The sequence below is a fragment of the Festucalex cinctus genome, chromosome 18 (genome assembly GCF_051991245.1).
Source record: "Festucalex cinctus isolate MCC-2025b chromosome 18, RoL_Fcin_1.0, whole genome shotgun sequence".
Classification (NCBI taxonomy): domain Eukaryota; kingdom Metazoa; phylum Chordata; class Actinopteri; order Syngnathiformes; family Syngnathidae; genus Festucalex; species Festucalex cinctus.
This window is the reverse complement of record NC_135428.1, coordinates 9,051,418-9,073,977: the sequence shown is the minus strand read 5'-3', so window position 1 is coordinate 9,073,977 and position 22,560 is coordinate 9,051,418. Positions and strand designations below refer to the sequence as shown.

Here is a 22,560-nt window from a genome sequence, read left to right as displayed (position 1 = left end):
ACTAACTTTATAACAGATACTGCTGACTCTCTGCACCTTCTGTTTTTGTTTGAAATTAAAACTAAGACGAGTAAAAATTTCTGATATTTTGAAATTTTGGAAAACTTCATTTACTATAGAAAACAATGAGCTAGCTTGAAGTTGTATTTAACTTTTAAAGACATGTTAATGACCCAAGTAGCTCCCTGAACTTTTTGTTAGAATTTTTAAACAAAGGGATCTATTGACTAAAAAAAAAAAAAAAAAAAAAAATCTATATTTTGAAAATATTAAGTTGTCCAATAAGCATATGCTTAAAAAAAAGCATAAAAGTTAAGAGTCGGCGTTTGTATTTTTAAAATTTTAACGACAATATTTTTCCTATTTGTGAAAATGAATCTCCAAATATTGGTTATTGGCCTGCTTGTTACAATTTTTTTTTAATAAATAAATAAATAAATAAATGAACTTAGAAGAATAGAAAAATGGCTTTAATTTCATACAATTTTAACAATTTTAAGGAAAAAAGCTATACTGGAATATATAGTTCCTTATTTAAAATAATCTGTCATTGGGTTTTTGGGAAAATGTTCATCAAAATTTCAAAAATCAAAATTTTTATCAAAAGTTCACTTTGTTGAATTCTCCAAACTTAAACTATCGATGCAATTTTTCCTAAAATTTTCCCCAGTCATTTCTGAAATATTCCACTTTTTTTTCTTTCTTTTTTTTTGTTGCTCTTGAACGCACGGAGGGACTTTTCAAATCGTGCACCCCTCTAAATTTACTATGACTGATTTGTTTTGTTTTTTAAGTTATAAAATGCTCAAGTCGCAACATACCAGAGCATGTTTCACATCTTTGCACGATAAAATGTTTATAGTAGTGGGAAAAAATGTTGCCAGGAAGGTAGTAAATCAACGTAAACCCCTAATAGGGTGTTTGGAAAAGTTTCAATAATGTAAAGCATATGTGATGTGTTGTTAATGTTTTCTAAATCTGTCGAATGCTGCAAAAGCTTGTTGATCCCGTGTGTTGGAATCTGGCCATAGTAAGACGTAAACTTGTTTCTTCCCGTCCAAGGTGGATACAGTGGCAGCAGACTTTCTCCTCAGGAAGGGCGGCGAGCGGAAATTCAACGTGAAGACCATCAGACTCGGCCCTTTATCCAAGCGAGGCTTCTACTTGGCCTTCCAGGCTCAGGGCTCCTGCATGGCCTTGCTCTCCGTCAGAGTTTTCTTCAAGAAGTGCCCCCCCCTCGTCAGCGCGCTGTCCTCCTTCCCCGAGACCGTTCCTCGCACTCTGGTGCAGGAGGCGCAGGGTGTGTGCGTGGAGCACGCCGCGCAGCAGGGCCCCCGAGCTCGCTCTCCCAAGCTTTTCTGCGGCGAAGACGGCCAGTGGGTGGGCCAACCGACCACCTCCTGCGCCTGCGTGCCGGGATATGAGGCCGCCGAGGGACACACGAGATGTACAGGTAAGGAATGAGATGAGGTTCGCTTGCATACTGCGAGTAAATGCAGGCGACGCCTACTCGCATGGCCAAACGGGAAAACAATGGTGAGCTGTGGGTGGATGCTTTGGGAGACCGTTGCATATAATGAGGACGGGAAGCGGTGACAGAGAGAGGACGGGGGGAGAGGTCAGGTAGAGCGGCACTTATCTCAGAGGGGAAGAGAAGGGTCAAAGGCTCACTGCTGGGACGACTTATGGTTGAGTGCGATAGAAGGGGGGAGGCGGGGGGGGGGGGGGGGGGGGGGCACATGACGACTATATCACTTTGAGCACATCATATCAAAGGCGCCAAAAAGACGGCAGAAGAAATGGTCGGACTTCTGACTAATGAGTCCAATTAACAAACATTGAGCCGGAGCACCCCAGGGCACCTCCCCCAGCACCCTCCAAATCAAAAAATTAAAAAAAACATTTAAAAAATCTTTATTTATTTATTTATTTATTTATTTTAGTGCTGTCAAAGTTAAAGCGTTAACTAATTAATTAATCATGAAAAAATATGGCACTAATCATGTATTAATGCAGATTAATCACACTATTAATTTTGACCGCAGATGATCCTTTAGCTGACAGAGGATGGTTGCGTTCAAGGTAGCACAGGTTGTGTTTGAGTAATAAACATAAATCCAAAAGCGTTGAATAAATGTTTGCGTATGACATTCAGAATATTCCTTCATGTCAAAATATTGTTTTTTTTTTGTTTGTTTTTTTAAATTATGCAAGTAGTTGACTGATTAGAAAAAGAGGAGGATGAGCGTGTGCAGTGGATCAAAATATATTGAAGACGTCCTCATAACATTAATTGTCGAAAAAATTTGTACTTAACAGGTGCTCTTTAAATTTGGCGGGCAAAAAATGTTGAGTAAAAAGCCTTTTAATTAAGAGATTACTCGTGACGAATCAAAATTTTAAGATGTGATTAATCTGATTAAAAAATGTAATCGTTTAAAAACTCTAATTTATTTATTCATTTATAATTAGAGGATGTTTTTATCTCTGTCAGGAGAGTTGGCTCAGGGGGAAAAATATTTTATAAGAGCCATATATTTTGTCAATTTGTCAAGTACAGCATTTTACATATTTTGTAAGTAAACGGGGATCTATATTTCAAAAATTTGATGGGATGGAGAAAAACTGAGATCAGTTTTGGATCCTGCATGCCAAAATTAGTCAAAATTAGCTATCAGATGTACCTCAACAAAAACTGTGTTCCCCAGTGATTTGTTACAACGCCAAAAAACAAAACAAAAAACAATTCTGACTTCTTTGCATGTTGGAAAGTAGCACTTTGCATTCCCAGCTTTCTGTCATTACCGAGAGCTGCGAGAGAGAGAGAGAAAAAAAAACAAAAAACAGCCACCAGACCATTAAAGGAAATTGCCTTTATAAGAAGATTGAACAGTTAATTAGCTTCATAGGCTGACCGCTTTGGAAAATGAAATTGAGTCGGCTCTAATCCCATTATCTTGCATATAGACAATATATATATTTACTGGGCCAGCCACCAAAATGTACAACGTCTGCATGCTTGTCAAGTTGATTCAGTTTGATGGATGTGCTTGATTATTTGGGCGGTAACATTGAAACAAAGCTCTTGCTGACCATTAAGTCGACTAGTTTATTTCCCTGAAGGCCGGATAGGTGCTATTTTTTTTTTTTTTTTACTCAAGACAACACTGATTTGTAGCTCTTGGTGAACTCAAGTTCATCTTTGAAACAAACAATGCGATGAAGGAACTTCCTGTAGCCGAGTGATCTAAGCAACATGCTGAAGCCTTGACTTGAAATTGCTCCACTTAAAGACGATTCCCCTGTTTTTTGTACAGGGACAGGAAATCTGCTTGTTTTTTTCCTTATCTCTCTAAGGACTATCATGTTTTGGTTCAAACCCCCATATAAATGACTCGGCTATCTGATTTATTACTTAGCTCTCATTACATTCTTCCCTCAGCCCATCTGCAGCCATCTGGCACCTGAGCACACTTAACATGCATGTAGGAGCTACAGGTCATATCCAATGTAAGAGCTCATAATGCTTTTCCTTCATTTGTCCTCTGCAGCTTGTCCCGTGGGTCACTTCAAGTCCGGCGCGGAGGGACAGTGCACAGTCTGTCCGGGAGCAAGCCACGCCTCCGTCAGGGGGGAATCTGTATGCGCGTGTCGCCCCGGATACTTCCGAGCACAATCCGACACCCCTGACACTCCATGCACCAGTGAGTGAACACAAAAATGGCTTTTATTTATGCTTGTAAATATGAAGGTGCGAAGCTACACGCTCACTACGAGTCTTGACGGCTTCTGGTGCTAATTTTACCCCCTTCTTTAATCTGCTTTTTGTGCCACAGCTGGCCATTGAGATGTATGTCATTAGTGACAGATTGTAGTGGGGGAAGGGCTTCCACTCAAAAGTCAAGTAGCCATTGATGGTCTTAAGTGACACCTTCATGCAAGCTCATGTTTGAGGTGTGAAAGGAACTGGCTCGAAAGTTTAGCTGCACTTTGTCGGATTAGCAATCAAGAGGATGTGAAACATTTATCACTCATCACAGTTTTAACTTCATTTCACACATGCATGTTTGCTATGGAGGAGAAGGCAGAGTAAAATTGGGGAAAAGTCACATAAGAGATTCGAACCTGCACCATTGCGACTATGAGGCTGACGTTCTAATCCTGCCATACATTGATTATTAATCGCTAACGGGCCTTAAAAAAAAATAATCACAAATAGGAACAAACCAGAATTGCACCTGCTAAACACAAAAAGTGGTCATTCAGTTCATTGTGCGTGTGCAAATTGATTAATTGAGCACATGCAATGTGATTTATCAAATCTCAGAACAATTGCAAATGACTGATTTTGCATCTTTAAGTACCTACCGCAGGGCCATACGGCACCGCTGTGCGTAACCATGGCGAGGAGACGCAAGCACAATGAGAGGTGATTGGGAGAGCACATCTTATTCTGTTTGTAAACAAAAAAAAAATGTACCCTCCCCCCCCAATTTCTTTTTTTTTTTTTTTTGTGAAAAAGTGTCATCTATTCAGTGACACAATTTTTTTAGCTTCTAAGGCAACAATCAAAGGCAATGATGAGCAACTCGCGCCCACACTGAGTGGCCCTTTGATTAATTTTCAAAAAAAAGTACAATTAAAAAAGTTTTTAAAAATTAAACTAAAATAAATATATACAATATTCAATATACATTTTGCACCCCCACACCCGCCCAAAATAACAAAAATATTGAGGGAAAAAAAGAAGATATAGTTTTATGGTGTAATATCGCCATTCACCACTAGATGGCAGACACCCTACACTACAACCTGAGTTGGCCTAATATTTTTTTTTTTTGCAGATTTATAATATTAAAATTTTCACTGAGTTGATTTTCATGAAAAAAAAAAGAAATGCACCAAATGAGTTATTGCACTTGTTGTTTTGCTGTTAAGCAGTTTTGTGCCATCCATAAATGATAATATTTATACAAGATTGTTCTTTGCACTGAAAAGAAAAATGGCATTATGTAGTTATTTGTTCCTTGAATACTAATAATCGGTATCGGCCCTAAATAACCATATCAGTCTATCTCCATACTTCCTTGCGCCTGGGTCGTTTCGGTATACTGCTACAATTGTCTGGTGCTGGCCTCTCCCACCAGAGCAGATTTTGGCTCTACATTCTGTGACAAGTCCTAAATGCAAAAACAAAACATGGCTTTTACACAGTTGCCGGCTTCACCAAAATTATCACAGCAGTTTTCTGTAGCTCAGTAATATTTGTTTGTCTTCCATCACATCAAGCTTCAGTTTGTGCTTAAACTTTCCATGGTGAAAACATTACCGAGCCCAAAGACGTATTTTAACTCCCGCTGTTTGGGATCTTAGTAAATTAGTTTGTTCTTACTTTGGACTCAAGCAGGCTCTTCTTCTCAACTTGCTTTTTCAATTGGGCCAAAATTACCAGACGTATGCAGGCTTGATTATTGTGATAAAGTGTAATCTGATTGTTAAGTGGGAAAATGAATCACCTCTAAACTAGCTACCCCCAGGTGATGAGTGCGGAATTCATACATCACCCTCTCTGCGTCTGTGATGTTGGCCCACTTGGGCTTCCAGTGAGAAAACTATTTGCACGCAAGACAGCTGGAGGCTCTGTGACAAAGCTGCGTCTCCTTGGCAGCGGCAGAAGCTCTCCGTCTCAGCGGCGGAGTGCTCCTGCTTGGCTCCGGGCGACAGCCATCTTCTCAGCATTTTCGCACGACGATCATTATCGTCCACGTTTCGGTGCGGCTTAATTGCCACCAGTTCAATTCTGCCACACATTCGCTGTGACGTAAAGGGCTCCGGAGGATCATTGTTCTGCTTCCTGGCTACATGTAAAGACTGAATAATATGTCCGACTCCTATATGATAAACAAATACTGTGTAGGTCATGGAAAGGTGACACGGCGTAAAAACAGAGGGAAAAAATTGGTATGCCTTGATTGCATCAGGTTTAAAAGCATGCCCAGAAATTAAGCTGGGATTACATTTTCACTCATTAGAAATGCCAATACTCCAACTCTTTTGTAGTCGATACCGATACAGAGTTCTGATACCACTACTTTTGATACCTACAATTTAGAAGAAGACCTAGAAGAAACACTGAAGGGTAAAAAATGTACATAAAATGCTTGTTAGATTATTATTTCCATAAATTACACCCCCCCTACCCCCTTCGCTATTACAAAAACTAATTTGGTTTGTTTGTTGAATAATAATGTGCTCTAATGTGTCTTTTAATGTAAAATACCTTAGTATATAGTTGAATATGTAATTTTGAACAGATGTAGTGTGCTAAAGGAGCATAAAAATGAATCTTGAAAGTGTTTAGTATATGCATTCATTCCAACTTGGCCAATAACCAAAATGTTCTAGTAGTTTGTTTATTATTAAATCTTTGCCCACAGGACCTCCCTCAGCTCCACGCAGCATCGCCTCGCAGATTAACGGCACGTCGCTGCGATTGGAGTGGAACGAGCCTCTGGACAATGGCGGCAGAGCGGACCTGAGCTACAGCATCAGGTGCCTCATGTGCAGAGCGGCGAGGGGCTCGTGCGTCTCCTGCGGCGACAGCGTCAGCTACCGGCCGGCTCAGCGCGGTCTGACGAGTCGCAGGGTGGAGGTGTGGGGCCTGCTGCCTCACACCACGTACACATTCGCCGTCCAGGCTCTCAACGGGGTGTCTCAGCTCAGCGGCAAGGATCCCTCCAGCGAGGGTGTCAATATCACCACCAGCTACGACGGTAAGAAGCAGCTGGGGAAAGTATGCGGTCATTTGGACGGTTTTTAATTCTCTTCTGCGCAGTGCCGTCTCTGGTGTCTGTGATTCGGAAGAGTGACTCCACGGAGAGCAGCTTAACTCTTCACTGGTCCGTCCCTGTGCAGCCACATTACACCATTCTGCAGTATCAGCTGCGCTACTGTGAGAAGGTAGGAGCATACGAACGGCCACGAGATTCGCCGCACACATCCAATACAAAAACTGTGTCAATAGAATCTTAGAAATTAGAATACAGTGGACTTCATAAAGCTGATCAATTATTGAATTCAAATCGACATCGCAATGCAGTAGAATGCAATTTTCAAACTGCAAAGGCTGCAATTTGATATCACCAACAGCTAGAAATCTGCTATTATCCGCAAATAATAAAGGTAGCAGATCATTGCAAGTCATTAACTCATTTACTCCCCAAAACATATAAGTACGTTCTCTTATAAATATTACCATGCTCCCAAAGACGTATTTATACGTTATTTTATGGGTTTGTTTGTTTTTTATGCTAGAGCATACAGAACTGAAGAGAATGCTTGAAGCAATGGTAGTTATTACAAAAACGACCAGCAGGTGGCAACAGAGTATAAGAGATCAACCAGGGTCATGTTGAAACAACCTCTTTCCCACTGTTTTATACATATTTGGGAATAATGAAGAAACTTAGCTATATTCTAATGCTAATTGCTGTAAAACGGAAATATTTTTTTCCTGATGAAAGAAGAGACTCTAATCTTTCTTTTGGTAGGTTGAATGTTTTTATAGGAATAGACCACAATATTCTGTGGGCCTTGCAAAATCAGTCAAAATCCAGTAAAACAGCCGGGAGCGAAAGGGGTTACTTCAGTGAAAATGGCTGGGAGTGAATGAGTTAATGAAAATTAAAAACAATAAAGGGCCCAAGATCGACCCCTGGGGTACCCCAGACTGGATGGATTTTAGATTTGTTTCATGAAACACCATTCAAATAAACAAATTGCTCAGTTATTAATATAACTAGTTAACCACTTTAGGGCAACTTCATGTATTCCTTTCCTACTACTACTTTTGTCAACTTTTATATCAGAAGAAAAAGTACTTTCTATTGTTTCATGAAACAAGTTATAAAGCCACATTTTTTTTTAGCATTATTGTTGTCATATGACTTGTGAATTACTGTGTGTTTATGCCATACTTGTTTGGTAGAATTTTGTGAAGTTGTCCTAGAACACTTAAGTGTTTAGTAAGTCAATAACTAATTTAAGTAATTAAATTGTCTTTCATATGAATTGATCATTTGCCTTTAGTTTAATATAAACAGAGCCTAAATCTAATATTGTTTAATGTAATACAGATTAAGTTATACACTGTTTGTTAATTAAAAAAAAATAAAAATAAATCCATGCAACGAGGACTTTGAAAAAATAATCTCAATATTTAGAGGGGGGAGAAATTATTTGTCATAATCCTTCAGCCGTAATACTACAAGAGCAATATTCATTTTGTTATCTCCATAACTTATTTGTTCTGTAATCAAATTCAACAAGTCTTGATTAAATTTGGGCAGAAAGCACCAGAGTTGCAAGTGTTTTTCCAAGCACAAATGCTGCATTGTTGCCGTCTGGCGCCCTTGTTTGACGTGTCCGTCGTCTCCTCACTCGTTGCTGTTTCACTCGCACCTCCATCCCTGCCAAACTGTGTTTTCATTCCACGTATAGGAGCGGCGCAGCGAGGATCCGTGCCACTACACGGAGAGTAACAGAAACCAGGCCGTGCTGACGGACCTCCGCAGGGCCACTCAGTATGAAGTGCAGGTCCGGGCGCGTACCATGGCCGGTTATGGCAGCTTCAGTCCTGCAGCAGTCTTCCGCACCCTGCCTGACGGTAATACAAAAACAAATAAAATATATATAGGAACCGCGAACGGGGAACACGACCCTGTTCACCTCCTCCTTGTGTCATTAAATGTATGCATTATTCATGGTGAAAACCTCACATCTTGCAATGTTAACACAAGTACAAAACCTTCCACAGTCTGCACCAAGATTTAATGGGTTCTGCCGCGGTTTGTGCGCCAACCTTCCAGAGTTTACATTGTGTGTATTCGCACTCACTAAATACTAAATGTTATGAAACCATAACCTCCTCCAAGGAGGTTATAAAGAAAAACTTTGTTTCTCTCACTTGGTTGAACGATATACGGAAGCACGGAACAATGTGGTGAAAACATTTTTGATGTTCGAACGTACTCGCAAACATGTTCGAACGTATTTAAATAGTGTCGAACGTGCACGCAAACACGTTCTAACATACCGTATTTTCCGCACTATAAGGCGCACCTCATTATAAGGCGCACCTACAATGTATGACATATTGTCACTTTTTTCATATATATGGTGCTACAGTAGAGGCTGGGGTTACGTTATGCATCCATTAGATGGTGCTGCGCTAAAGGGAATGTCAACAAAACAGTCAGATAGGTCAGTCAAACTTTATTAATAGATTACAAATCAGCTTTCTGACAACTCCATTCACTCCCAAAATGAATTGACAGCTGATTTATTATTTTCTCTGAGGTAAAGTATTAGTATTAGCTAGCGATCCAAGATGGCGGGATCTTCTGCGCATGCGCGTCACCGATCGTGCAGGGTCACCGATAGCGTCTTGACAGCGAGACCTGTTGCGGCTCAATATTGATCCATATATAAGGCGCACTGGATTATAAGGCGCATGGTCAGCTTTTGAAAAAATTGAAGGCTTTTAGATGCGCCTTATAGTGCGGAAAATACGGTACTTGTAAATGCGTTTGAACCTGCTCACGAGTATGTTGTACATACTCGCAAATATGTTCAAACATACTCGCGAGTACTTTCGAACATACTCAAAATACGTTCAAACATACTCGCAAGTACGTTTGAACATAGTCAGAAATATGTTCGAACATATTCGTATGTTGGCAAATACTGGCAAATATGTCCAAATACACTTGCAAATATTTTCGAACATACTCGCACATTTGTTCAAACATGCTTCACAAGCACGTTCAGACAAATACATTCGAACAAACTCGCAAGTACGTTCGAACATACTCGCAGGTTAGTTGGAACGTACTTGTAGGCTACATGCTACAACATAGTATCCCATTGCATTCTGGGGAAAAAAATGGCATACCTAAATAATGCACTGTAGACAATAATAAATCAAATAAATAGTGTTTTTTTGTTTGTTTTTTTAATTTAAGTTTCGAACGTATTTTCGAACGAAATGCTTAAAAAAGATTATGGGAAAATATGCTATTTTGTAGCATTTAGCCTACAAGTATGTTCGAACGTATTAGCGAGCACTCTTGAACGTATTTGCAAGTATGTTTGGATGTTTATTTGTGTATACTTTCAAACGTATATGTTCAAACGTACACAAATTTGAGCGTACTTGACAGTCAAAAATGTTTACTCCACATTGCCAGTTCCAAATATGTTCTTGCGTAATCTCTTTAAATGAAATTAATGTCGTCCTTGTCTTCTAATGCATTCCAGTTCTTTTTCTGCTTCTCTTCATTTCCTGCTCTTCTCGTACTTTTGTTCTCCGTTGATGTGAATCTCCGCCCTTGACTTCTGTGGCGGCTTTAATTCTCTGCTCTGTTCTACTCTGCCAGGAATTGACTCTTCCTCCCAGTTCTTGGTGCCGGGCATCCTTATCGCCATCGGGATGCTTCTGCTCGTCACTTTCATCTTTGTGGCTGCTTACTGCATACGGTGAGGATGCGAGGGGGGGGAGACGCACGCTGCAAGAATAACAGGAAATGGAAAAATGGGGGGAATGTGACGTTTGACTGTCTAGCGCCACTTTGTTCTGTTGTTTACGCGAGTCATTTGTTGTCTTGCACTCCGCTTTGCGCCTTTGCGAAGCCTGTTTTGCTTGCGCAGCTAAAACCTGTCCTGTTCATTAGGACACGTTCCTCGGGCTTCATTGTTTGAGTCGGCTGTGTGCGATGCCATCTCAAGTAGGGAAAGTGTGTGTTTCTATACGTTTATGCGGGTGAGAGAGGTTGCAATGACGGTAGAGGTAGCAGGCAAGGAGAGACAGGATGCAGGCGTCCCAGCCCAGTTTCCACAGGACAGGAGAACAATAGCAGTGACCTTGTGACACACACACACATGCACACTTACAAACTGGTGGCAGAGGCCCAGATCTGCTTCGAAGGGTGGTGCATTAATGCTATTTTCGGCTTATGAGGTGGGTGAGGGACTAGAAATGGAGGACGGCTGGGCTCCAGCAGCTACTTGGCTGATACAGTTTTACTGTATGGTAATTAATAATGTGTCAAATGCGTGCTATTTTTGTTATTAAAAAATGAGGGGTCTCGGTGAAAATACAAAACGTGGCGGGAAATATGATTATTATGATATGTTTGATGAGAAGGTTGTTGCTGAACTAATCTCCACTAGTGTTGTTTTAACACTATAATGTGTGAAGCATGAAATACTTGGCAGAAAATAACAATTCTTTGAAAATGGAACCTTTATTGGTGCTTTTGAATAAACGATCAATTTTATTGTTTTTGAAAATTCGGATAAAATGGAATATTCACATATGAATTTTGATTTGTATCATATTTGATACATCTGTTTACAATGCTGAAATGGTAAGTCAACCCAAAAATTTACTTTACAATAACTACTACTACTACAGTGTGACCTCTACTTGCGAGATTAATTGGTTCTGGAAGAAAGTTTTTAAGTAGAAAATTTTGTAAGTTAGAGATGCATTTTCTATGTAAATGCCCTAATCCGTTCCAAGCCTCCCAAAATTCAGACATAAATGTTTTATAAAGCATAAAAATGCATCAAAACATGTAACAAATACATGTTACACTTAGATTATTGCACAATAAATGAGAGTTGTGCTTAATGTAAAGAATAAAAATGATGGTCATTTACCTTTTTAACTGCTGTCCTCATCGTTTTTTGCCCTCTTTGGTTCATGTTCTCTATCAGAAGTGTTTTTTGCCTGGTGTTTTGCAAAGAACGGATCCAAGAATGTTTGCAAACATCGTCATAGTGAGCGATCGCCCGACTGGTGAACACTTTTTCTGGGTGATTCTTTTCAACAAATTCCAAAACTTGATGGAAACTTCAGGTACGGCGAGGCATCTTTTTCCAAAAAAGGCCCGTCTCGTCGCAATTAGAAACTTACTGTGCAACGTAGCCTTTATCAATCACCAATTATATGAATTTTCGCACAAATACGCCGGCTGCTAGTGAATACATTTACGTAAAATCTACTCTAAACACAGTATTCTGGTTAATATTGCATTTATGGAATATGAATAAAGACACAAAATCCACCTGTTTTTAGCCACCTCAGGGGGCAGCCATTTTGCCACTTACTGTCAACTGAAAATGACATCTCAGTTTCACAGGGCTCAGGTAACGACCAATCATGGTTCAGCTTGCAAATGTTACATGACCAAACTAAGAAAGCAGGTGAGCCGGGATTGGTCGAAACCCGAGCCTCATTTTCAGTTGACTGAGGCGAGTAACAAAATGGCCGCCTCTTGAGATGGATAAAAACAGGAGAATTTTGCTGCTTAATTCACATTCTGCAAATGCAATATTAATCAGAATGCCATGTTTAGACAAGTGGGTGTGCATACAAGATATTGTAAAGACAATTTTCGGGTTTACCTTGAAAAGTCATTTTCAGTGAAGAGTAGCTATAGGTAGTAATATGCCTTATTTTAAAACTGTAAATAATCAAGTTTTTTTTCCTCTGCACATTGTATTATTTTTTCAGTAATTGTGTGATTTTGTTATTGTTTCTTCATCTTCTAAATCTGATCATTTGCATCAATATAATTTGCCTCGCATTTGGCCAATGGAGCGTGACAGTCTTTGTCATTAAAAAAAACAAAACAACAAAGCTAAACGTGCATCTCTTATCTCCTCTAATCTTATTTTGTCACTGTCTACCTGCAGCCGGCACAGCCGCATAAAGGATCCCGAAATGAGCGACAAAAACAGCCAGTACTTAGTAGGCCAAGGTAAGGCGCTCACACTACAATGTGCTAACATCATGAAAAATCCTCCTTTAATCTTGACGCCGCTTGTCACGGCTCATACTTCTCTAACCTTTTGTTTTCTCTTCCTTTCCCACGACTTTGTTTGCTTTACTCCCATAGGGGTCAAGGTTTATATCGACCCCTTCACCTACGAGGACCCCAATGAGGCAGTGCGCGAATTTGCCAAGGAAATCGATGTTTCCTTTGTAAAGATTGAGGAGGTTATCGGAGCCGGTAAGCCGCCAGCTGTATACGTCCAACGTTGCATACAAAACGTTGTGCTGATGTTTTTTTTAGATGCAGATTATCTTCTTTTGAAATGTCATTATTTAGAGTATATCTAATTTACTGAGTTAAATGGATTCGGTGACATTTTAAAGCAATTTCTGTTGGTCTTTATCAAGCTGAATTCAATATTGCGGCACAAAGCTATTAACTGATAAACATGTTAGCTATATTAACAGCTCCTATTCAAAGCAAAGGGCAACGCTAGCTGCGAGCAAGCTTTACATTAACCCGTCGTCCTCATGATGTAAGCTCCTTTGTAAAATGTCTAAACGTGTTTACGTGTCGTGATAGGAGAGTTTGGGGAGGTGTGCCGAGGGCGGCTGAGGGTGCCCGGAAAGAAAGAAAACTACGTCGCGATAAAGACGCTAAAAGGCGGCTACACCGACAAGCAGCGGCGCGACTTCCTGTCCGAGGCGTCCATCATGGGCCAGTTCCAGCACCCCAACATTATCCATCTGGAGGGCATCATCACGGCCAGCTGCCCAGTCATGATCCTCACCGAGTTTATGGAGAACGGGGCCCTGGATTCTTTCCTACGGGTTAGTTTGCTAGCAAAATTGGCAGCATGCGCATTGGATCGTTCCATGCCAAATCGCCGCTGCAAAAAATCTGAAATTGTATTTAACTAAGCTGATTTTGATTTAAATGAAACTTGGTGTACTTGATTATAGTGATGGCACGACAATAAATCTCAAATTTTAGGTCAATCGGATCAGCGGTTTGGGAGATATGGCCTGCCAAATTTGTGTATTTTTGGCAAAAAGGGGCGTGGCCTCCTTCCTTTGAACCCTTATATCTCAGGAAATACTGGGTGAAGCGTCACAAAATATGTATTGTTGGAAAGGGAATTCTACAAGGATTCCAAATTCGTCTTAGTAACCTTTTGACCTTTTAATTGACCTTGAAGTTGACCTTCTTAATTTTTAGGTCAGTCGGAGCAGGGGTTTTGGAGCTACAGCCTGTCAAATTAGCTTGTTCAGGTCACATGATGCACAAGGTCAACATCAAAGTCAATCCTTGTATAATCCCTTCCCAACAATACATATTTTGTGAAACTTGACCCAGTATACAAGGATACAAGGGTTTAAAGGAAGCAGGCCACACCCCTTTTTGCTAAAACTATCCAAATTTGGCAGGCCGTAGCTCCCAAACCGCTGCTCCGATTGACCTAAAATTTGAGATTTAGTGTTGTGCCATCACTATAAACAAGTTCACCAAGTTTCATTGAAATCCAAATCTGCTTGATTGGTAAGTTGGCATGAAACTGCAACTTTTTTTCCTCCGTCCTCCATGTAGCTTAACGACAGCCAGTTCACGCCCATCCAGCTGGTGGGGATGCTCCGCGGCATCGCCTCAGGCATGAAATACCTCGCGGAGATGAGCTACGTCCACCGAGACCTGGCGGCCCGCAACATCCTGATCAACAGCAACCTGGTGTGCAAGGTGTCCGATTTTGGCTTGTCACGCTTCCTCCAGGAGAACTCGTCCGACCCGACCTACACCAGCTCCCTGGTAAGCTCACGCCCAGCCGAATCAGTATGTAGCATTCAGCGTCACGCAACCTTGGTTGAACCGAATACATAACAATATTTCACATGGTGAATGTTGTAGCGCTAAAGCTCTGTATGAAAGCTTCACTTTTTCTTTTCCACTCGCGCAGGGAGGGAAGATCCCAATCCGCTGGACAGCGCCGGAGGCGATCGCCTTCAGAAAGTTCACATCGGCCTCAGATGTGTGGAGCTACGGGATCGTCATGTGGGAGGTCATGTCCTTTGGAGAGAGGCCCTACTGGGACATGAGCAACCAAGATGTAAGTTGACGACAAAATCCGTGTCAGGATATTCTTATCCAAGATGTAGCGCAGTCGCTTACTGGCTTATGCTACAAGAGCCGTTTCAAAATGTCTGCCTTGAGTAAGGAAATCCTAATTAGTGCTGAACTGTAATTCTTTGCCACAATTGATTAGCTAAATTCCGTTATGCATAATATTAATAACAACACAAACACAATAATAATATTTTGGATTTAGTTCTTGTACTGAAATCAAATGGAACATTCACATATTCACATTTGTTGCTTCCTATGGAATGTAGCCCAAGCTATTTGCTGAAAGCTCGACTATTCGCGGCGCTCTGTGTATTTTTGTGGTCTTTTTGTAATGCCCTAAAATGCCACAAAATCCCTTGTTAATAGTAAAATAGTAATTGGTGTCAAGGAAGTATGTTGAAGCAATGCATATTGATGGAGAGATAAGATCTTTGTATGTTGAGGAGGAGCCAAATTTAGTCCAGGTTGTTAGGGGGAGCATGTTTACCCCATGTGTTTGGTTTTGCTCTAATGAGTGGCGATTAGTAAAAGTCAAGCTTACTGGTCATTCTGCAAATAGAGGATGTATGTATATTAGGGGTGTGTACCAAAAACGATTTGATTTCATTCGATTCCGTTCGACTCAGAGGGATTGAGATTCGATTCGATATGGTGTGACTCCTTTCAAGAGGGCATCATGCAATGACTTTTTTTTTTGTTTACATACATCTGAATGACTTTGTTAGTCCTGTTTTTGTGCCATTTCCTTCTAAGATATAACTTTCCGATGAAAGACGATTTTAATATGTATATCAATATATATATTAAGTAGATTGATTCGGTTCAATTCAACACACTTGCATCTTTTAAATCAAAAAAGGATTATTCAGTTCAAACCGGTTTTTGTTACACCCCTAATATATATGTATATATTGTAGGTATGTTTTTTTTTGTTTTTTTTTGTTTTTTTGTTTTTTTTTTTTTAAATGTTAAAGTCAAGAAATAGTCCAACCTCACATAATGAGCCTGCACCGTAGAATATCCACTATCTTCCATATTAATTGCGTCCAGGTCATCAATGCTATTGAGCAGGACTACCGGCTGCCCCCTCCGCCCGACTGCCCCACCCACCTCCACCAGCTGATGCTGGACTGCTGGCAGAAGGATCGCTCCGCCCGGCCCCGCTTCGCCGAACTCGTCAGCGCCTTGGACAAGCTGATCCGAAACCCGGCGTCGCTGAAAATAGTCGCTCAGGAGGGAGCGGGGTGAGTTGGACGAACGTGCGCCCGGTCGACTGACGGTTCCTTTCGTGCCGATTCCTCGGTGGTGCCAGTCACGTGACAGGCATCCCCCCATCCTGCTGTTCGTCTTACGTAGCGGCCTCAAATCCCGCTGTGACCTGTCGGCAGCTTGCTGTGCACGTTTCCCTCCGTACACATTCGAGTTCGTATACAGTAAAAGACGCTCCGCCCCTGACAAATCTCATTGTTCGTCCCTGTCAATCACACGGCCTCGCATTATTTCTCCGCATGTCGACAGGAATGCGGCTGCGGGACAAGTATGTAAGCTTCTTCGTCTTGTTTTTGTTTGGTGACACTCTTCCTTTGTTTCCTCTCCCGCTTCCTCCCCCAGGCCGTCCTACCCCCTGCTCGGCCAGCGGTCGCCGTTGGCCCTCTCGTCCTGTGCCTCGGTGGGGGAATGGCTGAGGGCCATCAAAATGGAACGCTACGAGGACAGCTTCCTGCAAGCCGGACTGGCGACTGTGGAGCAACTGGGACAGATCACAACACAGTTAGTTCTCATTTACAATACATATTTATACACCAGACTCTCGCTTCTTTGCAGTTTGGTTATTTAAGTGTTTTTTTATTGCGTTTGGTTAGTCACCGTGCCCCCAAAAAAGGAGTCGGGCCTTCATGGGTGGAGTTTGCATGTTCTCCGCGTGGGTCTTCTCCGGGTACTCCGGTCTCCTCCCACATTCCAAAGACATGCATGGCAGGTTAACTCATTCACTGCCAATGACGACTATAGACGTCAAAAATCCAAGCAAACAGCCAGTGCAAATTTTGACAAGAAATTTGAATTTAGTTTTAGTTATACATTGTTTTCATTCAGAGTTATTAATCCCAATTGTTATGAATAACAACAATGACAACAATTTCATTACTAAGTGCTACCATCGTGCATAGTGATTGGTCTTGGTCTTACTGAGACCACAAACTGGGTCTCGACCTCCAGAAGTCAATTTAGTCGACTAAAATTGCTCTTTATTTTTTTTTACTAAAGTTGGATTAAAACTCAAATACAATCAGGTGACTAAGTTATGACTAAGGCTTTAATTATATTTAGTCAGAAGACTATAACTAAAACTAAATTGAAATTTCTTTTTTTTTTAATTAAAATTTTTATTTAATTTTATTTAATTTTATTTTTGACGTCTATAGTCGTCATTGGCAGTGAATGAGTTAATTGGGCACTCCGAATTGTCCCGAGGTGTGCTTGTGCGTGTGGATGGTTGTTCGTCTCTGGGTGCCTTGCGATTGGCTGGCAACCAGTCCAGGGTGTCCCCCGCCTACTGCCCAAAGCCAGCTGAGATAGGCGCCAGCACCCCCCGCGAGCCTTGTGAGGAATAAGCGGTCAAGAAAATGGATGGATGGATGGATGGATGGACAGTCCTTGCCCATTTTGTCTCGATGACATCATCTCCCAGCATTTAACGCATTAGCTCCAAAAAAAAACGTATAAATACGTCATATTTCAAACGTCTTAAGTGTACCAAAGACGTATTTATACATTTTTTTGATTGTTTGTTTTATGCCAGAGCATAGAGAAGGCTTTGATGCAGTCTCTACTGCAGAAAATGGTTGAGTGGCAGCAGAGTATAAGAGATCAACCAGGCCATATTAAAACGAGCTGATTTCCCCACAATTCTAAGCAGATTTGTGAATAATGATGAAACTTAGCTATGTTCTATTGCTAATTGCTGCAGAGTGGAAACGGATAGTAACATACTTTTTTTTAATTCCTGATAAAAGACGAAACTGTAATCTCTCTTTTGGTAGGTTTCATATTTTTATAGCAATAGAACATAATATTCCGCGGGCCTTGCAAAATCGGTCAAAATCCAGGAAAATACTTCAGTGAAAATGGCTGGGAGTGAATGAGTTAATAAGCTTTTCAGCATTTTTCTTGAACACAATCAGTTGCTGATTTGATGCTTAATTACATGTTTTTTTTCCAGAGACCTACTACACATGGGTGTGACTTTGGCCGGCCATCAGAGGAAAATCCTCGCCAGCATCCAGACCATGAACTTCCAGAACAAGAGCACAGCACCTGTGACCTTCTAGCTCGCCTTGAACAAAGATGTCCGAAATTTCAACCCGGAGCGCTGCGGATCCTCTCCGGTGACCTACTTTGGACACATTGGCACAATTTATTAGTACTCACCCGGAAAAGCGAGAATCAATGCCAGTTGCCTGGAGCGCAATCATCACAGACGACGACGACACGTGCAGAAAGATGGCGCAGTGGGCCGCGCTCATGTGTCGAAGGACACCCCCCCCCCCATTTCAAGTGTCGAGCTGGAGAGAAGAATAAAGAACTCGGTGATGAAAAGCAGCTGCCCGTCAAATGCGGCAAAGAAGCTAAAGGCCAATGAAAAGGTCTCAGTGTTGTGTTAATACACACAAGGACCACTCACACACGTCCGCTTCCATCTGGATCACAGCTTTCGTATCAACAATCCAACACTTGAACTCTGTCGGATTTTTCTTTTCTTTCTTTTTTTTTTTTTTATTCATTTGATTTCAACGTGACCTCTCTTTACTCAGGTGTGGCGTGTATGTAAACGCTTGTCATCATAACTCCTCTCATCCTCCTCCGTCTGGCAGAGGAGGAAAAAGAACGACGGCACTTGAGAGGGAATTCTAATGTCCGTTGACGAACATTTTCGACAGCATGATTTTATGGAAACTTGAACATCAAAACGTCCCTGCTTTTGTCATGTTCATTATCTTCCAGTGCCATTCTTGATGACATCATATTTTTCTTCATTTAAATGTACAGCAACTGTATTTTTATGACATTTTTTTAATCTTTTCACAAATTGTTTCTGTTTTAGCCTCAAGCTGTACAAAAAGTCTTCTTAAAGACTCCGATGACAAATAATGCACCCAGTGTGTCGAATCCCCTGGTTTCAGAATGGAATGCTAATAACAGCACAGAGCTGCTGTTTGATTAGCACCCCCCACTCCCTTGTAGCGCTTGGTAAAGAAGAGACTGTAATTCGTGTTTTTTTTTTAACTCCCAAGATTTTGCATCTTTTTAAAGGGTAAAGCCGCTCTTTCTGGCATTTACGGCAATTAGTTTGCATAACGTCCCCCAGGAGGCTGACAGCCCTGCAGTGCATGTGGGGAAAGCATCCTACCAAACAGCCATGTCGGATACGAAAAGGCGCACCACTTCTTACTATGTGGCTCGTTCTCTGGCCCATAAGACACAGAATCATTTTTTTTTTTTTTTCTTTAGTTGGCATTTTAGATTTTAATTTGCACCACTGAAGATAAGTGAGGTAATGCAGAGTGTGGAACCCGCCCCCCACCTTCCTCGCTGTACCTGATGGGGCAGATTGTAAGCTCACAGGAGCTTAAAAATGGCTTTTCTATCATCTGGGATCATTTTCGGTGGCTTTAAGAAGATTGGGGCGCAATTAACCCTCGCTGATTAACTAGAAGCCGTCGAAATGAGGTGCAGGAAGTGTGCGGCCATTTTATGACTGCACTTCTATAATCAATAGAGAGTGGACTTAAGACTTCAATCAGTGTAAATCAAACCGGCGCTTAGTGTGCCATATTTTTTTTATACTCATCTAAACCATGACAAGCCTTCATCCAAAGCGCTGGGGATGCGACGCAAGTGTGTCAAACGTTCCTTATGAAGGATGGTGGGAAATGTGGTCTTCATATTGAAGGTCTCAATAATACTCCACTTTGAAATAATACATAAAAAGATGTTTGATTACTGTCCTGTGTGTATGTAGGCTAATTTGTATTCAGTATTCATAAATAAAAAAAATGCTCATAAATATTCATTGTGTGAGAAGTTTTATTTGTCAGTGGATACAAAAAGAAATTCAAACACCCTAAATAGCTTAAAAATAAACTGGCATGTTTAGGGAAAAATAAGCTTCTAAAAGTAACATGTGAACTCTGAAAATGGCATAAGTGCTACCACAAAAGACTACCAATAATTACTTTGAGGGAGGAAACGTGTGACAAGTATAGTAAGTTTTTTGTTTTTTTTAATGGAAAAAATTACAATGTATAGAAAGGCTTTTATTATATTGACAAATAATGAAAGACCATGTATAGGCAAGGCAAGTTTATTTGTATATCACATTTTATACACAAGGCAACTCAATGTGTTTTACACAAGGAAAGACAACACATAAGCATCAAGAACAGTAGTTAACATTCAGAGGAAGAAAAATAAATGAAAATAGGTTACAAAATCTACTAAAAAGAACATACAATAACAATCTTAAAATAAAAAACAAACAAAATACAAACACAAAAACAAAATAATAATTAAAAAAAACACTTAATTAAAGCTGTTTAAAAAAAAGACCATGTCTAGTAAGGGTTTTTTTTCTCAAGAAATGACCACGTATAGTAAGTCTTTTTTTTTTTTTTTCTTTCTTCTTCTTAATCAAAAAATAACCATGTATGGTAAGGCTTTTATAATGTTGAACGTATTTTAAGGCTTTTTTCTTATCAAAAAAAGCTTTTATTTTGAAAAATAAATATTTAAAAATAAAATCAATAATTTAAAAAAAAAATGAGCATGGTTAGCAAGGCTTTTTTTTTAATTAAAAATGACTATGCATAGAAATGCTTTTATTATGTAAAAAAATAAATAAATAAGAAAAAAAAAAATAACACCATGTATAGTAAGGCTTTTTATTTCTCTAACAAAAAAAAAAAGACCATGTATAGTAAGGCGTTTTTTTTTGTTTTGTTTTTTTATTCAAACGACCATGTATAGTATGGCGGTTTTTTTTTGTTTAAAAAAAAAACAAAAAAAACGACCATGTATAGTAAGGTGTTTTTTTTTTTAAAAACGACCATGTAAAGTGTTTTTTTTTTGTTTTGTTTTTTTGTTTTTTGTTTTTTATTCAAACGACCATGTATAGTATGGCGTTTAAAAAAAACAACAACAAAAACGACCATGTATAGTAAGGCGTTTTTTTTTTTAAAACGACCATGTATACTTAGGCGGGGGTTTTTTTGTGTTTTTTTTAAACGACCATGTATGGTAAGGTTTTTTTTTTCTCTAACAAAAAAAAAAATGACCATGTATAGTAAGGCTTTTTTTTCTCTAACAAAAAAAAATGACCATGTATAGTAAGGCGGGTTTTTTTTTAAACGACCATGTATACTCAGGCGTTTTTTTTTTGTTGCTTTTTTTAAAACAAACATGTTTAGTATGCTGTTTAAAAAAAAAAAAACAAAAAAAAACGACCATATATAGTAAGGCGTTTTTTTTTTTTTTAAAAACGACCATGTATACTAAGGCATTTTTTTTTTTTTTTTTTTTAAATGACCATGTATAGTAAGGCTTTTTTTCCTCTAACAAAAGAAAAAAAATGACCATGTATAGGAAGGCTTTTTTTTCTCTAATAAAAAAAAAAAATGACCATGTATAGTAAGGCTTTTTTTTTTCTCTAACAAAAAAAACAAAACAAAAAACATATATAGTAAGGCTTTTTTTTTTCTCTAACAAAAAAAAAAATGACCATGTATAGTAAGGCTTTTTTTTTTTCGCTAACAAAAAAAAAAATGACCATGTGTAGTAAGGCTTTTTTTTTTTCTCTAACAAAAAAAAAAATGACCATGTATAGTAAGGCTTTTTTTTTCTCTAACAAAAAAAAAAAAAAAATGACCATGTATAGTAAGGCTTTTTTTCTCGAACAAAAAAAAAATGACCATGTATATATAGTCAGGCTTTTTTTTCTCTAACAAAAAAAAAAAAATGACCATGTATAGCAGGGGTGTCAAACTCATGTTAGCTCAGGGGCCGCATGGAGGAAAATATATTATCAAGTGGGCCGCATTGGGAAAAATAACCGTATATAACGTAAAAACAATTGCCGTCATTTAAACGCAGATTTTCGTGGACCAGCAGTAAATTACGGAGCTCAACTGTAATCGTATTGTTCCGAAAAGTAACACGAATGCAAATGGAACTAGGCAACACTTTGCCGGTATACATTCCGGATGTGTTAAATCGACCTTTTTTTTACATATATATTGTTCCCAGAATGCATTGCGTGGCGCAGTTAATTGATGTTATAAGGACGTTATATCTATTTGTGTTACCAGTAATTGAATTTGTGTCGGATTTAACATGTTTATGTTGGTGTATAATGACAACAAAAATATGATAATAATAATAATAATAATAATAATAATAATTAAACAAACCATAGTTTAAGTTGCGTGTAAAATAATCACATCCAGGACGACGATTCCCCGTACAAGTTGCATTGCTCATCTGAGAACTGCTTGTGAAATTGCAAATCTCTATGTTTTGATTGTGGTCGGCTGATTAATTAGTTAAACAT

General features: G+C 39.6%; 1 protein-coding gene across 1 annotated transcript in view; it reads left to right on the top strand.

Annotated features, from left to right (window-relative positions):
* The window catches only part of ephb4a (eph receptor B4a), a 47,224-nt gene extending 27,196 nt beyond the window's left edge, over window positions 1–20,028 (top strand). Inside the window, exons 5-18 of the mRNA XM_077504774.1 lie at window positions 1,063–1,453; window positions 3,552–3,704; window positions 6,438–6,773; window positions 6,836–6,960; window positions 8,500–8,665; window positions 10,437–10,536; window positions 12,760–12,824; window positions 12,963–13,076; window positions 13,422–13,669; window positions 14,427–14,642; window positions 14,791–14,940; window positions 16,008–16,201; window positions 16,569–16,727; window positions 18,178–20,028. Of these exons, the coding sequence (XP_077360900.1) occupies window positions 1,063–1,453; window positions 3,552–3,704; window positions 6,438–6,773; window positions 6,836–6,960; window positions 8,500–8,665; window positions 10,437–10,536; window positions 12,760–12,824; window positions 12,963–13,076; window positions 13,422–13,669; window positions 14,427–14,642; window positions 14,791–14,940; window positions 16,008–16,201; window positions 16,569–16,727; window positions 18,178–18,286 (2,526 nt within the window). The 3' untranslated portion in view covers window positions 18,287–20,028. The remainder of the gene's footprint in view (window positions 1–1,062; window positions 1,454–3,551; window positions 3,705–6,437; window positions 6,774–6,835; window positions 6,961–8,499; window positions 8,666–10,436; window positions 10,537–12,759; window positions 12,825–12,962; window positions 13,077–13,421; window positions 13,670–14,426; window positions 14,643–14,790; window positions 14,941–16,007; window positions 16,202–16,568; window positions 16,728–18,177) is intronic.
* The last annotated feature ends 2,532 nt before the right edge of the window (window positions 20,029–22,560 follow it).